Raw genomic sequence first — 17,177 nt, 5'->3', positions numbered from 1 at the left:
TCTATTTTTGCGCAAACAAAATCATATTGCAATGGACAGACAAACACACTTTCTACTTTGATAAACGTTTCCATAAAACAACAAATTTACCACAAAAAGTGTATTTTTCTTCTTTGGAAAATGGATAGGTATAAAAATTATATCAATTATCAATAAAATTGTATAACAATCGAATAAAAATAGATTATCAAAATTTGTGATTTTAACATGTAAAAATAAAAATGATAACATTTTAGATATTATTGTAGATAAACCAGTAATTTTAAATTATTAGTAATGATATAGTGTATGTTAAATATTTTTTCTATAAAATGTGTGATTTTGCTAACTTTTACTATAAAATTCTCACTGTATTGTTCGGGTATATATCACAAAAAGGGTTAGCTCACCTTCCACATATTAAAAACTTTCACTGACGGTGTCTATAAATATGAGAAGACAAGGGAAGACATCATCAGTTTTCAGGGTACCACTATCTCAGGTTCAATTTCTAAATCTTGCAGCAAGCCCGTTCCTCTGTGATGTAAACTCGTACAGCAACAAAACCTGTAATGAAATAGTCTTTAATAATTAAATTGGAATTTTAGAACTGTAAATAAAATACTGAAACTTAAATGGAATTTTTTCTTTTTATTTAATCTTAGGGTTTAATCCCAATATTGTTAATAAATATGTAAAGCAGAATGTCCTCCGCTTTTGGCTTATTAAACATACGTCTGGGTTAAAACCCAGGCCAGAGGAAATAACGTCCTAACATATTGTTTAATAAACTTTGAAGGCCAGGGATAAGGGTTGGCAGTAGAACTTGAGTAGGAAAACTGATAGTTTTAGGGCGGACTGACTCTAAGTGTAAAAAGTATAAATAACTTAGTCTCAATCTGACCTAAAATTTAGGACATGGTACAAAAGGGTTAAAAAATACATTGATATTTCTGACGGGACGGTTAAATCTGCTGTATCTACGAGTAAGTGAGAGTTGTAGCTAGGTGACACTAACAAATCTAGCTCCTCGGGACCAGCGAGACGTCCCATAACAAAGTCCTAAAAACGTCAGTATGTCCTTAAACAGAATTCTGTATTTAAGAAGTTTTGCAACAAATTTACGTATAATTTTGTCAAAACTTATATATTCATATTTTGTATATTCAGTTCTGACACTCTACAAGAAATAATGCTCGTCTGTCATACCGTTTCAGAGCTTCGCTTTTATGGATGTTGTCATCCTTGTTTTTGATAATATTACATAAAATTATTCAAATCTATTCTATCACCAGTGTTATGTTCATTCTTCTGTCTGTCTGTCCGTCAATCATAATTAGATGCACACACACACACTCATAGAAGTAAGTTTCCAATAGAAACTAGACTAGCATTATCGGTTCTTTCCCTCAAAGAGACTGTCGAGCACTAAACCTCTCCCCTTAATCTAAAGAAAGGTATTTTATTCACTGCAGTGGGGGAGGGGGGGGGGGGTCTAAACCAGCCGTGTCTATATCTGATGTGATCTAAGCCTACGGGGCTACAAAGTACCAAATATAATTTAACTTAACCTAACCTAAAGTAATAAAAAACAAACGAATATATACCCCTTCTTTTTTTTATTTTCTGTGTTCAAAAGGGCATTTTTAGTGAAATCGCAGTAATATCTCTATATTAATTTACTAGAGTTGTTTACAGCTGTCCTTGCAGTACGAAAGGGGTAGTTTCACGAAATCCATTTGAACTTAATTTAGCGAACCGCATATTTATTTCTAGTTAATGGGTTTAACTATATTTATATGGCATATATTTGAAAGAATTTCAATTTTCTACCACGTAGTTTTGAAAATATAAAGACTTGAAAATCTTCTTTTTGTGATATATGCAATTTAAAAACACGATTTTAAGTCTTGATATTTTAAAAACTACGTGGTAGAAAATTGAAATTCTTTCAAATATATGCCATATAAATGTAGTTTAACCAATTAACCAGGAAAAAATATGCGGTTCACTAAATTAAAATAAAATAAAATTTTTAGGCGAATTTTAAACTATGGTTGGGTGGAATTTCCGCTTGCTTACACACAGGTATAAATAATAATTGCAAATGAACATAGTGTCTCAAAAAAAGCCATGTGACGTCATAAAAATGAGAAATTTTCCATCTCTTTTTTTATGGATTTATTTTCCCATTCTCCTCTCATCCCTCTTTTTTATGACGTCACATGACTGATTTTTGAGACACTTTGTCCAGTTCCATAATCCTTGTATAAAAGTAACACGATGCTTGACTGTCCAGTGAAGGTTTATAACAATTTTGGGGAAGAGTAACACCACCCACCTATTAGAAATAACTCCTAGAAACAAATTCTGTTTTATTTGTTTTATTTAAAACTGAAGTAGAGGGTTGACTCCCTCGAATGCCTGTGAAGGCTTCAAGGGTCGTAACCACTAGTTGTTAATCCTATTCAGCTTATTAGTAAGCTTTTTTGTCTGTAGCGAAGGATCTCGCTAACTGCTGAAATGTTATGGTTCTCCTTTACATTTAAGCTTCTTATAGGTACAGAAAATAAATAGCTTAAACTATACAAAATTATGTATTTTCATAAATGATATTTTCACTTTAAAAAGTAATGGTCCTATCCTCTGGTACTAGTGGTTACGCCCCTAGAGACCCCTAATGGAAATTATGGTGGATGGGTGGGGGGTTGGGGGGGGGGGGGGGGGTGAGGGTTTGGTAAACTTAGACAATGACATCCTGTTACTTTTATAAAAGGATTGACAATTTAGGTTGCAACGATGTCTGTATATTGCTACTTTTTTGTTGCCTTGTTTGGCCGACAATTTCTGGACCCCCACGGGGCTATGAACCAGAACTCTAGCTTCAATGAGTCCACCCTGGCTTACACAAGTGAAATTCCCTTCAATCAACATACCCCGGATATGATAGGTATGGAATTTGATTTTTATTCATTAGTTATTTAGTTGAAAAATTTTGATTAGTCCTGATAGACTTGCTTTGCTTCTAAAGTTAATTATATTTTTTTTGTCTTTAACGTTGTCTTGTAGCTAGGTAACGTTTATTGGTCAGTAGAATCTTCACTTCAAACTTTAGCAAACAAACTCTCATAACAGCCGAGATAAAGATTTAGAGCATTTCTTATGTAGACCGACGGATCCAGACAGCTATAAAGTAGATTTTTCAGAGAAATCTTAACCAAAATAGCCGAGTTGTAACTCTTTTTTTCAGAGCATGACCGACAGAACGACCGACTAAAAGTGAGTTCTATAGGGGATTTCCGTTGTTAGTAATCCACACAAAAAAAATTCTGCCTTCTATCTTAATAACCAGTCTAATAATTTACTCCACATTTTTAGCCTAATAGACTGACTTACAAAGTGAGTTATAGAGTAGATTTGCTAAAAATAATTCGCTACTGAAAATAAATACCTTTTAAATAGCGAAGCTACTGTTAATTCGCAATATCCGAGTGTCCGTATGAAACCTTTAATGGAAGCATAATTTTCTCTGCTCTTATTTAAGATAGTCCTATAAATTCATTAATTTTTCAAATAATGTAAATATTAAGCTTTTTTCAACCTTGTTCATTTTCTTTTTAGAAGATGATTAAAGTCCCTCCTCAAATTATGACGTCATACTATAGAATAACCAATGAACGGCCAGCATAAATTTTACGATTGGTCAATTACAGTGTATACTGGCCTCTCATTGGCTATTCTATCGTATGACGTCATAATCTGAGGAGGGACTTAAATCATCTTCTTCTTTTTGTTTAGTTCCAATTTTCACAATTTTGGAGTTCATTTGCTACATGGGATGGATCAAGGTAGAGTATTTTAGATATATATTAAATTTTTTAGAAAATGTAATACGTATATTATAGATTCAAATTTCTATTAAAAAGCACAGTTTTTTTTCATTTTCTTTTTAGAACTTCTTATCAAATATACTTTTTTACACCCTAATTTATTAATTGTTTTTTTGAGAATGTCATATGAAATTTTATAATTCATATAATTTAGCAATGTAGAGCTCTTATATGAAAAGAAACACCTTAAAGAACATTTGGCATAACTAATAAAATTAAAATTGAATGAAATCTTTGCCAAATAAAATGCATTACCTGCGAGCGACCGTTGCTCAACACGTAGCACATCCGCTAGTCATCGGGAATGTGATAGGTTCGAATCATGGTCCAACACCGCGTCATAACTAAAGACATCAAAAATGGTTCCTACTGCTTCTATGTAAGAGGCGCGACATGAATAGTAAAGTTAGAGTAGGGAGAATACCTTGGCCCAAAACAGGCGCAACTCATTACCATGCACAGTTAGGACTTCTCAGACAAAGGTCGTACAATTAAAGGGTTGGTTGTCTGATGGGTGTTCGTTACCCTAGGCGATTGAGCGCGTTACACTGCAATTCCAAATGCAGAGTATGCCCAAAGGTGACGTGGAGAGGACAAGTACCCGAAGCGTTACCAACCCCATGTCATCAATGATCTTCATATAAAATGCATAATATTATCAGGTTGCTGCAAATTTATTGAATCCTTTTGGAGATGATGACAATGATATCAATATCAACTATCTTATTGATAGAAATCTACAGGTTACAATAATTACTTGTTGCACCAGATTTTCAAGTACTTTGATAAAGTGATACTCTAGGCTGGCTTAAATAACGATACACCCTCATCCACCCCCTTTTCCAACACCCTCCCCGATTGGATGAACAAACTGACCAATAAATGAGGCCACTCTACTGGAATATTTGTGACTGCATAAATGCCATGGACTTTTTCAACCACTCTTTTTCCCCCTTACCTTACTTTAATAAATTATGTACCTTCTAATTGCACTCATATGTTGAACATATAAAGCATCATGTCCACGCAAGAAAACCCAGCTCAATTGACAATGACTCGAAGTGAAACAATTACCTACTTGACAAAGTCAGCCTAACGATGTAAACGTTATTCATCGCATCGTATTATAGACAGTTTTCTACAAGCATTAAAAGGAAGAATTATAAGATTAAAACCAGATAAAACCCGTAGGCTTGAGCTAACAAAACTGGGCTTAAAAATATGATTTTGATTTTAATATTCATAGAAAACTTGCCATAATAATAATACAATACACAATTTTTCAGTATGAATTTGAATCGGTTCTAATCCATCCGAAATTGATCAGTTTCGAAGTTATACTAAAAATATATTTTTAGGTTTCCTATATGATTGTTGATGATGCTGATACTGACATGGAGATGACTGATGATCCTTTCCTTGAGGCTGGCATTGATATCCCAGAACAGCTTCCAGGTAAAGCATATTCAATGAAATATTATTGATGATCCAATAATTGAGGCTAGTGTTGATGTTCCTGAACAGCGTCTAGCTATGGTTATTATTCCTTGAGGCTGATTTTGATATTCCAGAACAGCTTCCAGGTATAATTGTTATTAATGGAGATAACTGATGATTAATTTCGTGAGGATTGTTTTGAGATGGCAGAACATCTCTCAGGTATAGTCAATATACATGAATATAACAGTTTTAATTAGGCTGGAATTGAAATATTTCAAAGTATTTTTTACAGTAAAGTATTTTTTCATAGATATATGTGTCAATTTTTTGGATATTGACTTTGATTATATAGAATATCCTACAGGTATTGTTGTCTCTCATTTATTTGACTAAGTATCCTTTCATTGATGCTTGCATTAACACAGTAGAACAGCCTCTAGGTAAAGTTGTTAATCATGGAGATGCCAGAAAATCCTGCAAGGCTTGCAGTAACATAGCAGAACAGCTGCCAGATAGAGATGTTTATCATGAATGTGGCTTTTATTATTCATAAAGATAGCAATCCTTCCACTAATGCTTGCATTAACATAGCAGAACAGCCTCCGGGTAAAGTTGTTATTCGTGGAGATGATAATCCTTCCAATTATGCTTACATTATTATAACAGAAAAGCATCCAGGTAAAGTTGTTATTCATGGAGATGATAATCCTTTCACTGATTGTTGCATAATATTAGCAGTACAGCCTCCAGTTAAAGTTGTTATTCATGGAGATGATAATCCTTTCACTGATGCTTACATAATATTAGCAGTACAGCCTCCAGGTAAAGTTGTTATTCATGGAGATGATAATCCTTCCTCTGATGCTTCCACTAACATAGTAGAACTTCCTTTAATAATATGTAGTTCTGAAGATTGTCTTAAAAATGCCCTCTCTATATTTTTTTTATTTGAATAATGATCTTTGTTTTGTTAGGATACAGAAGCAGATCAAATTCAACGCGCAGCAATATTGGAAAGAAAATCACATCTGCCCTCAGTAGATCAACTTCAAGGGTAACTCTAAATCTTCATTCTAGAGACCTTTATAGTTATTTGTCGCATTGTATTATAGACAGCTTTCTGCGGATATTGAAATAAAAAAAACTATAAACTCATGACTTCAGCCATTCTGAGCTAACAAAACTGGTATTGCTACATACTGCAAGCATAGAGATAAGAGAAAAGAAACACTAATTTTGAGCAACATAAAATTAGAAATTACAATTTTCTGCTCAAGAAATTCTAATGTAATGTTGTCATCCTTGTTATATTTAGGCCAAAATTCGGGAAGATTCAGATGGATTGTCAAGATTAGGATCTACTAGAACGGTACAGGTTAGACGCCTCTAGAAGTATTTAAGGTGGGGGGGGGGGTGATTGTGACCCTCCCCCTCAATTTTCCAATTTTGAAGTTAAAAAGAAAAAGTATAAAAATTAGGGGGGGAGGTGATAGTTTTTGTTCTAAGTTTTAGTTGGGTAAGTCTTTTTGGAGGGTAAATATACCCTCCTTTAAAATAGTTGTAAACCTTTACAGGACGTATAAGAAGCTTCACTGTAAAGGATAACCATATCGATTCAGCGGTTTGCGAAGTCCTTCACTACAGACAAATAAGCCATCTAAATAGGATTAAGAAACATAGATCAGTTCATGATTGGGAGGAAAGATGTAAATATCATTTTTGTATTTTGCACATATTATCTTTCAGATGCCAAAGCCATATTCTCGACAGAATAGTGTTGTCTCCATAGCCAATCATTACACACCATCTCCAGCTGTTCAACAGGTACAATACTTTTATTTATAAAGTAGTATGGTGTGTGTCTGTCTGCTACAAATGTTTCTGGCTTTAAAGTCGTAGGATATCTTTCTGTTGTCGTTTGCCATAATGTAGAATTAAAATTTAAAGTTACATCCTAAAGAATCCTGAAGGTCGGTGGTTATTTTTTGAAATAAATTAAAAAATAATATATTGGGAGAGGGGAAGGTTAGTTTTTTCTATACCTAAACCCTACGGGGCAACTAAGTATCCAAAATTACCCAATCTAACGTAAAATAATAAACAAGTAAACAGAAACAAACAAATTAGGGTTGATTTTCTATGCTCGACAAGGCACTTCGAGGTAAATTACCACCGGTCATTTACATCCCCATCTAAATGAAAAAAACTATATTATACATAATTAACACAGCAATAAAAAAGATGTTGACAAATCGAGATTCTAAGTGTTTTTAATTGTTTTGATGCTTATATTTAAATTTTTCTCAAAAATTATTTTTTTTTATTTTTTGTTCATTTGTAGAGAAACGGTAATATGTCAGTATTATCTGAAGAATCAGACCTGACACATCACAGTAATAGTTCAGAAACAACTGCCAGGATAGGTAAAACCAATTTATTTGAAGGTGTGGGGGGTAATCTTTATATCATACAGGCAAGGACGTCTAAGTTTTTGAATTTTTTTTTTTTTGGGGGGGGGGGTAAAAATTCAAACTTCAAAATTTTGGGGGTACAGCACCTCCAAATTTATTTTGGGGGGGAATCACCCCTTTACCTCCCCCATTGAACGTCCTTGAACCATTTATTTATTGTTATTCTTATGGGCATTAAAGTCCTTGTTTTATGTTAAACAAATAAAGGAAATTTCCTTTTTACCTGAAATTGACGCATTGAGAAAAAAAGATAACAATAAAAATCCGGTATTTTTTCTTATTTGCCCCTCTGTGTTTTGCAGGAAGGGAGGGGACATTGGATTTAATTAACACTGGTACCAAAGGTTATCTTATTTGTTAGATCAAAAACTTTAGGAACTTTTATTGAATTTGATTGGTTGGTTCCAAACTTATAATGTCCAAGCATTTCAACCCATAATTCTAATCTAAAGAAGGGGTAATTTATTTTATTAATACTGGGGATGAACATCCATTTATCATCTATTGTCTTATCCCTTAAAATCTCTGTGGTAGGATCACATTATTTTGTTTTAGCTGAAGAATTGGGCCACAAGCTGGATATACAAGATCCATGGATGAATAAGAAAGGTTGGACATTTTCTCTTTGTATGTAGTTTAGCTACTCTATAATTAAAAAAGTGTATTTACGCTAATCCGTCTTAATAACAAGGTCAGAAAGAGCTGAGACAATTTGCAATCCAATTATTATAGTTAGATAGAAAGATCTAGTTAAAAAAAGGATGACTACATCCATAAAAGTGAAGCTCTGAAATGGAAGGTCAAACGAACATTAACACTTGTAGAGTGGTGTCAGAACTGAATAAGTGGAATATTTATGCAAATATAAGTCAAAACAAAATTGTAAGTAAATTTGTTGCGAAACTGTTTAAATACTAACATTTTAGGGCTTCATTATAGAGATGCCTAACTTATAAAAATTGTACCTTGTTGTAAAAGGAATCAGTATTCCAAAAATCTGATGAATCGGATAATTCTAACATATAAAAATTTGTTGTCAAAATTAAGTTGCTGCGATTTGTAAGTCGTACCTAACTTATAGGAATCTCATGTCAAGTTTGGAATAGATAGAACAATTCAAACCTACCTTAATTAAAGAAAATAGCTAACCTTTATGGACGGACGGACCAATCCTATTTATAGAAAAGCTTCGCTTTTAAAATTAAAACTAGAAATTTAAAAGTAGGTGATTTATTTCTAAATTCTAAATTCTAGTTATCCTTGGGAAAATGTCAAAAATTATCATAAGACAAGCGTTAATTTAGTTGAAGTTATAGCTTGAAAAATTAATCCGATTAATAACACATGTTTAGTATGTGAGAATACCAATGATAAGTTTTAGTTAAGATTAAAATCATTTATTAAGTAAGTAATCTTTCAGGTGAATTTAACGTAGCATTTGATGATGAGACCAAGGCTAACTCAAGAAAAGGTAATATCAGATAAAATTAAAAAATTATTTCATTTTATTAAATCTCTTTATGGTGCCTATAAAAAGATAACGCCATATAATATAGATGACCAATGATAGGCCAATACATAACCTAAATTACCAATAGAAGGCCATTATACATTTTAATTGACAAATGGTAGGCTAGTATGACGTTATTTTTGATAATCACTATAAAAAAAACATTTATTTTATTATACACTAGCGGCTTCGCCCCTAGCCTCTAGGGGCTTCGCCCTATGAAGTAATGGGAAGTCAACCCTCCTAAATAGAAATATTCAAAAAAATTATTCTTTGTTTAATTACTCTGTGGTAAAATTAAACCCAGGTTGTGCGTTTTATGCACAAAAATTTTAATTTGTACAAATTAAACCCAGGATGTGCGTTTTATGCACAAAAATTTTAATTTGTACAAATTAAACCCAGGTTGTGCGTTTTATGCACAAAAATTTTAATTTGTACAAATTAAACCCAGGTTGTTTGCCGTATACACAAAAATTTCAATTCGTAAAAATTAAACCTAGGTTGTTTGCATACACAAAAATTAAAATAAAAAAAAAAAATATTTAAATTTTTTTTGGGGGGGGGGATTCATGGGGGCTTCGCCCCATGTTGCATTTGGGTTCCCACACCCCAATTACTGGTTTTTGTTTACAAAAATTTTTAAAAAATAAAAATTTTGGAAGTGGGGATGTTTTCATTTTTTGGGGGGTTGGGGTGTCCCACCCCCCAAGAAAATAGCTTAAAACCACCAGAGGACCAGTAGGTATATTCCCAGAAGGGTAGAGCCCAATTTGATCAGCAGTTACAAAAAATATAAAAAAAAATTTTTGGTGGGTGGTTTTTTTTTTATTTTTGGGGGGGTTGGGGGTGTCCCACCCCCTAAGAAAATAGCCTAAAACCACCACAGGACCAGTAGGTATATTCCCTGAAGAGTAGAATCCGATCGGTTCAGTGGTTACCGAGATCTTAAGGGACAGACGGACAGACAGACGGACAGACGGTCAGACGGACAGACATCAAGCTACTTTGTATTATAGATTGATATACACTGTTAAAAATAATTTTTTATTTAGTATCAATTGATACTCTGGAGAGTATTGGACCCGTAAGTACGCTACTACTATATAATTAATATATAACACTATGTAATACTATATAACACAATAATTATTACTATACAGAACCCATACATTTTTTTAGTATCGATTGATACGCTCTAGGGTACTATAGAATACGCTGTAGAAAAGTTTATAAAAGAGATAAAATCAACCTTATTCGACGTTCACTCAAAGCCCAAAAATAATGGACTTAAAAGTGTATTAAACTGTATATAAGACATTTGCGAATATATTGATACCATTAATTTGCCTCTTAGATAGAAAAAATTATGTTTTTTTAATATTTTTCTCTTGCTACAAATCAAATTTCAAATTTAAGTCACCAAAAATGCTAAACTAATTTTTGCTCTAGAAGAATCAATTTTTGGAGTTAGAAAGTGCTTAATACCTCATTTTAATCGCCTGGCATTGCTTTATAATATACAGGTAATGACTTGGTTTTTTATGGAACAGCTGACTAATAAATCGAGGTTTTGTGATAAACCCACTTTAGTTGTTGCTCCATAAATGATATTTTTTTTCCCAATTTTTTTGGCTGTAAAGAAGCTTTATATATTCATATAACATCCACCTAAATTTGACTTTTGATATTTTATTTATAACATCACCAGAGGGAATTGAATTTTGGAAAAAAATATCAATTTATATTTTACACTGCTATGCATTGTTCTTGTTCTTGTTTCTAAAAAAAATTATATTATAAAAAAGAGAATTATTTAACGCTTCTATAGGTATGTTTATCATTTTTCTAGGCTAAATATATCTATAATTAGACCATTTTAAAGTTAGACATCTAACATTTTAACACAATTATTGAATCGGTCTGTATTATTAAGCTGGTAACTCTTAAAACAGCTGCATTTCATTATCCTATTATATAAAGTAGTATCTTTTTTGTCTTCAGCTTAAGATTTTGACAATTACAGTACCTATTGAGTTCTGTGTTTTATGGATGCTTCTTATAGGACCCTGGATAGTTTTGGAATTTTGAAAAAAATATCAATTTATATTTTACACTGCTATGCATTGTTCTCATTCTTGTTTCTAAAAAATATTTTTATAATTAAAAAGAGAATTATTTAATGCTTCTATAGGTATGTTAATCATTTTTCTAGTCTAAATATAACTATAATTTCAGCATTTTTTAAACATCATTATATTCAAGTTATTGTAATTTTTAAATAAAATATCAATATCAAGAACTATTGGAACAATTTTTACCATGCAAAACAAGGTGTTATAAAGTGTAGGATCCCTCACAATATCTATCTGTCTGTCTATAATGCATTACACATGTAATGCTAATAGAGAGGATGCTATAAGAGTGCTCTTATAATGTGAACTTCTCATAATTGAATGGGCTTCCTGAAACCAGAGACCATAAAGTTGGCCTAGTCACTACAAGGTGGAGTGCAGGAGTATCTAGGGGGAGGTGCTTGTAAAAGGGTAATTTTTTTAGAGATGGGGGTAATCAACCCCCTTAATATATTATGGGGGGTATAAACCCAGCCTTTTAAATTTTTTTTAATAGGAGTAAAGAAAATCCTTAAAACTTACAAATCTAGGAATCAAACTAGCACCCCAACCAATAATCGGTTCCATGCCAAATGTAGGAGTGCAAAAACATTGGAGGGACAAATGCATGAGTCCCAAACGTCAGAGTGGAACAAACGCAGGAGTGGGACAAACGCAGGAGTGGGACAAAAGTTGAAGTGGACAAACGCAGGATTTTTGGGACAAACGCCGGAGTGAACAAACACAGGAGTCCCAAACTTTTTTTTCAATTTTGAATTTTTTTTATACAAACACAGCCCCCCCTACCTTTGTCCTGTTACTTTTCTTAGTTAGGTTAGGTTAGGATATAGGCTAGGGGGCTGAGCGCTGCAGCCATAGTCATTATTTTGTCATTAGGTTTTATTTAAGCAATGTCCACTCCAATGTTTTCCACTCCGATGTTTGTCCACCTTGATGTTTGTCCACTCTGACGTTTGTCCCATTCTTACGTTTGGCCACTCCGATGTTTGGGACTCCTGCATTTGTCCACTCCGACATTTGGGACTCTTATGTTTGAGGTAGAACCCCAATAAGTAAATCTCAATAAAACTTCATAAAATTATGCAAAATATCAAAGTATTCAATCCCTGAATTTCAACCATCTATCTTGAATAGGAGTAGAGAAAATCATGAAAAATTGAAATGTAGGAATCGATATAGCCCACCCAAGTTATTGGCAAATCCTAATGAAACTTGATGAAAATATGGAGTATTGATAGAGAGAGAGAATATTCAATCCATGAAAATTTCAGCCTTCTATCTTTTATAGAAGCTGAGAAAATCTTGTTTTCCCCTTTCTGTCTCAGACAGACCTACCAATGGACAGACATACAGATTAATGGACAGACAATGGACGGACAAATATTTTGAATTATAGAGTAGCTTCACTACTAAAAAACTAAATAGGATAATTGTTGTACACAAATTGATTTCGGTATGTTTTAAATGAGCTTACATAATCAAGGACGTCCAAGCTTTTTGATTTGGGGGGGAAGGGGGGGGGGAAATTGAAATATCTAAATTTGGGCATCCCCATTTTTATTTTGTGGGGTAATCTTTATATAATAGAGGCAAGGACGTCAAAGCTTTTTATATTTTTTTTTTTTGGGGGGGGGGAGAGGGGAAGATTAAAAATTAAAAATTTAAAAATTATGGGGTTGCCCCAAATTAATTAATAACCCTTAACCCCCTACCCCCCCCCCCCCCCCCACCGGGACATCCCTTTACATAAAGTAATGATTATAAAGTTGCTAAGTACCTTACTGCTACAAAAATCATCTTCCAACATTTAAGATTAATTCTAACACGCCTGAATTAACAATAAGAGCTAACCATGGCGTGGATATACACATCCTAATTGTAAAAATGTTTTGTTTTTTAAAATTGTAAATCAATTATTCAGGAATCGTTTTACTTTGTTTGTTTACTAGCAGCTGCGCTCCAAGCATCTAGGAGCTCTGTAATTAAAGGAGTAAGGAAATTAGTAAAATAGCCTTATACTTTACCAAAATCTTAAGCTACAGACAAAAAAGCTTTATATAATATGTATTAATTTGTAAAACTGCAAATGATAAAATATGACCTATTTTTTTCTCTTTAATAATTCTCTTTAAACACCTCCCCCTTTTTATATAAAGATGCTAATTCCCCCCCAACCCCAAGAGGATATAAGCAGTAAAAAACCCCGCAGGGGGCACAATTTTCTAACACTTCTTTCTTATTTAGTCTTTTAAAATGATTCAAAATGCATTGACATATATATGTATATTTTTTTTAACTCTTATTTTATACATCTTAATTGGAACTGATGATCTATTTTTATAGAGAAACATATGTATTCCATCAATAAAAAGTTAAAAAATTAAGTGTGTTTATACATATAATAATTACTATATATAATAGGATAATGAAATGCAGCTGTTTTAAGAGTTGCAAGCTTAATAATACAGACTGATTCAATAATTGTGTTAATATGTTATAATTTCTAACTTTAAAATGGTCTAATTATAGTTATATTTAGCCAAGAAAAATGATAAACATACCTATAGAAGCGTTAAATAATTCTCTTTTTTATAATATAAATTTTTTTTTAGAAACAAGAACAAGAACAATGCATAGCAGTGTAAAATATAAATTGATATTTTTTTCCAAAATTCAATTCCCTCAGGTGATGTTATAAATAAAATATCAAAAGTCAAATTTAGGTGGATGTTATATCTATAATACAAAGTAGCTTGATGTCTGTCCGTCTGTCCGTCTGTCTGTCCGTCTGTCTGTCTGTCCCTTAAGATCTCGGTAACCACTGAACCGATCGGATTCTACTCTTCAGGGAATATACCTACTGGTCCTGTGGTGGTTTTAGGCTATTTTCTTGGGGGGTGGGACACCCCCAACCCCCCCAAAAATAAAAAAAAATCCAACCCCCAAATTTTTTTTTTTTACATTTTTTGTAAAATCTCAGTAACTGCTGATCAAATTGGGCTCTACCCTTCTGGGAATATACCTACTGGTCCTCTGGTGGTTTTGAGCTATTTTCTTGGGGGGTGGGACATCCCAACCCCCCCGAAAATAAAAAAATCCCGACTCCCAATATTTTTTATTTTTTTATTTTTTTTTAAACAAAAACCAGTAATTGGGGTGGGGGAACCCCACTGCAACATGGGGCGAAGCCCCCATGAATCCCCCCCCCAAAAAAAAAAAATCAAAATATTTTTTTTTAATTTTAATTTTTGTGTATGCAAACAACCTAGGTCTAATTTTTACAAATTGAAATTTTTGTGTATACGGCAAACAACCTGGGTTTAATTTGTACAAATTAAAATTTTTGTGCCTAAAGCTCACAACCTGGGTTTAATTTTACCACAGAGTAATTAAACAAAGAATAATTTTTTGAATATTTCTATTAAGGAGGGTTGACTTCCCAAAACTATATAGGGCGAAGCCCCTAGAGGCTAGGGGCGAAGCCGCTAGTGAATATATAAAGCTTCTTTACAGCCAAAAAAATTGGGGAAAAAAATATCATTTATGGAGCAACAACAAAAGTGGGTTTATCACAAAACCTCGATTTATTAGTCAGCTGTTCCATAAAAAACCAAGTCATTACCTGTATATTAAAAAGCAATGCCAGGCGATTAAAATGAGGTATTAAGCACTTTCTAACTCCAAAAATTGATTCCTCTAGAGCAAAAATTAATTTAGCATTTTTGGTGACTTAAATTTGAAATTTGATTTGTAGCAAGAGAAAAATATTTAAAAAACATACTTTTTTCTATCTAAGAGGCAAATTAATGGTATCAATATATTCGCAAATGTCTTATATACAGTTTAATACACTTTTAAGTCCATTATTTTCGGGCTTTGAGTGAACGTCGAATAAGGTTGATTTTATCTCAAAAATAGTAATATTTTATACATTGTAGGGTATCGGAAAATACACTGTAGAAATGTTTCTTGATTTAGTACTATTTCATACGCTGTAGCGTATCAGACAATACGCAAGAGAATGGTTTATTAAAATAGTAACTATTCATACGTTCTAGGGTACGAATCTGTACTGTAAAGAATAATTGAAACAGACACCATTCGTGCACACCTCTCATGGAAGTGTTTCTGCTTGGTCGTTTTAGACAAAGATGAAAAGTTACTATTTATGCTCAGATTTATAATTTTGTTTTTTGTAATTATGACTGACCATAGTTTTTATTTTTAAGGATAATGTTTAGTCCTAAACATCTATAAAGTAATTTTTTTACTAAATTTACATTTAAATTAATGTTTTATGGCTCTGCTTGGTATGTTTGTTGATATAACAAAATGTATATGTACATATAATAATCATATATTATAAACTGATCTTTCATACAAAGTAAAACAGTTTCATACTCTACAAAGTATCAACAATTATGATAGAGGGTAACAACAATTGCGAAGGAGGGTAATGAAAAATTACTTCTACCGTACTGAATTTTATTCCCAAGAGCGTATTGGATAATACTCTACAGACAAATACATTATTTAGTACTACATGTTACTTCACAGAACATTACCTAATACTCAATACAGCATTGAAAACTTCCTTGTATCGTAATGAGGTTTTTTTCCTAGTACGTACGGATTGATACTATACATTAATGTGAAGAATATATAGTATTACCTGATGCTAAAAAAAAAAATTATTTTTATTTTTTAACAGTGTATCAGATCATAATTAGAAATAATCTATCTTTGCGATTGTAAAAAGCCATAAATTGCAGAAAATTAAGAAACTTTATTCTTCTATTACCCTAATTTTTATGTCTTCTTGAAATGGACATACAGTTTTCACTTCTTCCGCCAATTGAAAATTTTCTTTAATGCTTTCTCGTCATTTGTATGACCCTTGTACCCTCCAAAACTGTCGAAGTTAATCTGCTAAGATAGTAGGTTGTAAGTGTGTCTATTTGATTTGTATGCCTTTTATTGAATTGGCCGTGATCTTTTTTCCTTTCAAAAGGCATCAGTTTTCATTAAAACTAATCTTGTTATATTTGTTTCCAGGTGAATTGAACGTGGCATTTGAAGACGAAGCAAACGTTCGACTTTAAAATTGAAAACAAGGACGATAACGATCAATAGAGAGAGAGAGAGAGAGAGAGAGAGAGAGAGAGAGAGAGAGAGAGAGAGAGAGAGAGAGAGAGAGAGAGAGAGAGAGAGAGAGAGAGAGAGAGAGAGAGAGAGAGAGAGAGAGAGAGAGAGAGAGAGAGAGAGAGAGAGAGAGAGAAAGAGAGAGAAAAGAGAGAGAGAGAGAGAGAAAGATAGAGAGAGAGAGACAGAGAGAGACAGAGAGAGACAGAGAGAGAGAGAGAGAGAAAGAGAGAGAGAAAGAGAGAGAGAGAGAGAGAGAGAGAAGAGAGAGAAAAGAGAGAGAGAGAGAGAGAGAAAGATAGAGAGAGAGAGACAGAGAGAGACAGAGAGAGATAGAGAGACAGAGATAGATAGATAGAGACAGAGAGAGATAGATAGAGACAGAGAGAGAGAGAGAGAGAGAGAGAGAGAGAGAGAGAGAGAAAGAGAGAGAGAAAAAGAGAGAGAGAGAGAGAGAGAAAGAGAGAGAAAAGAGAGAGAGAGAGAGAGAGAAAGATAGAGAGAGAGAGACAGAGAGACAGAGATAGATAGATAGAGACAGAGAGAGATAGATAGAGACAGAGAGAGAGAGAGAGAGAGAGAGAGAGATAGAGAGATAGATAGAGAGAGA

The 17,177-nt window shown here is 33.1% G+C and overlaps 1 protein-coding gene across 3 annotated transcripts in view; it reads left to right on the top strand.

The window, feature by feature from the left end:
• LOC145329710 (bestrophin-4-like) overlaps positions 1-16,587 on the top strand; it is a 58,414-nt gene extending 41,827 nt beyond the window's left edge. For 2 of the 3 annotated variants that reach the window (XM_080174072.1, XM_080174073.1), the window contains exons 12-23: positions 2,019-2,067; positions 2,770-2,929; positions 3,778-3,827; positions 4,532-4,612; positions 5,228-5,324; positions 6,284-6,363; positions 6,625-6,684; positions 7,056-7,133; positions 7,651-7,732; positions 8,336-8,389; positions 9,201-9,251; positions 16,481-16,587. In XM_080174072.1, the coding sequence (XP_080030198.1) occupies positions 2,019-2,067; positions 2,770-2,929; positions 3,778-3,827; positions 4,532-4,612; positions 5,228-5,324; positions 6,284-6,363; positions 6,625-6,684; positions 7,056-7,133; positions 7,651-7,732; positions 8,336-8,389; positions 9,201-9,251; positions 16,481-16,527 (889 nt within the window). In that variant the 3' untranslated portion in view covers positions 16,528-16,587. The remainder of the gene's footprint in view (positions 1-2,018; positions 2,068-2,769; positions 2,930-3,777; positions 3,828-4,531; positions 4,613-5,227; positions 5,325-6,283; positions 6,364-6,624; positions 6,685-7,055; positions 7,134-7,650; positions 7,733-8,335; positions 8,390-9,200; positions 9,252-16,480) is intronic. The other variant, XM_080174074.1, reaches the window with a different exon arrangement.
• Positions 16,588-17,177: the final 590 nt, after the last annotated feature.

The sequence above is a fragment of the Acartia tonsa genome, chromosome 10 (assembly GCF_053477335.1).
Source record: "Acartia tonsa isolate MP-2025a chromosome 10, ASM5347733v1, whole genome shotgun sequence".
Lineage (NCBI taxonomy): Eukaryota > Metazoa > Arthropoda > Copepoda > Calanoida > Acartiidae > Acartia > Acartia tonsa.
Note: the sequence above shows the minus strand (reverse complement) of the source record. Positions and strands in the feature narration are given on the sequence as shown.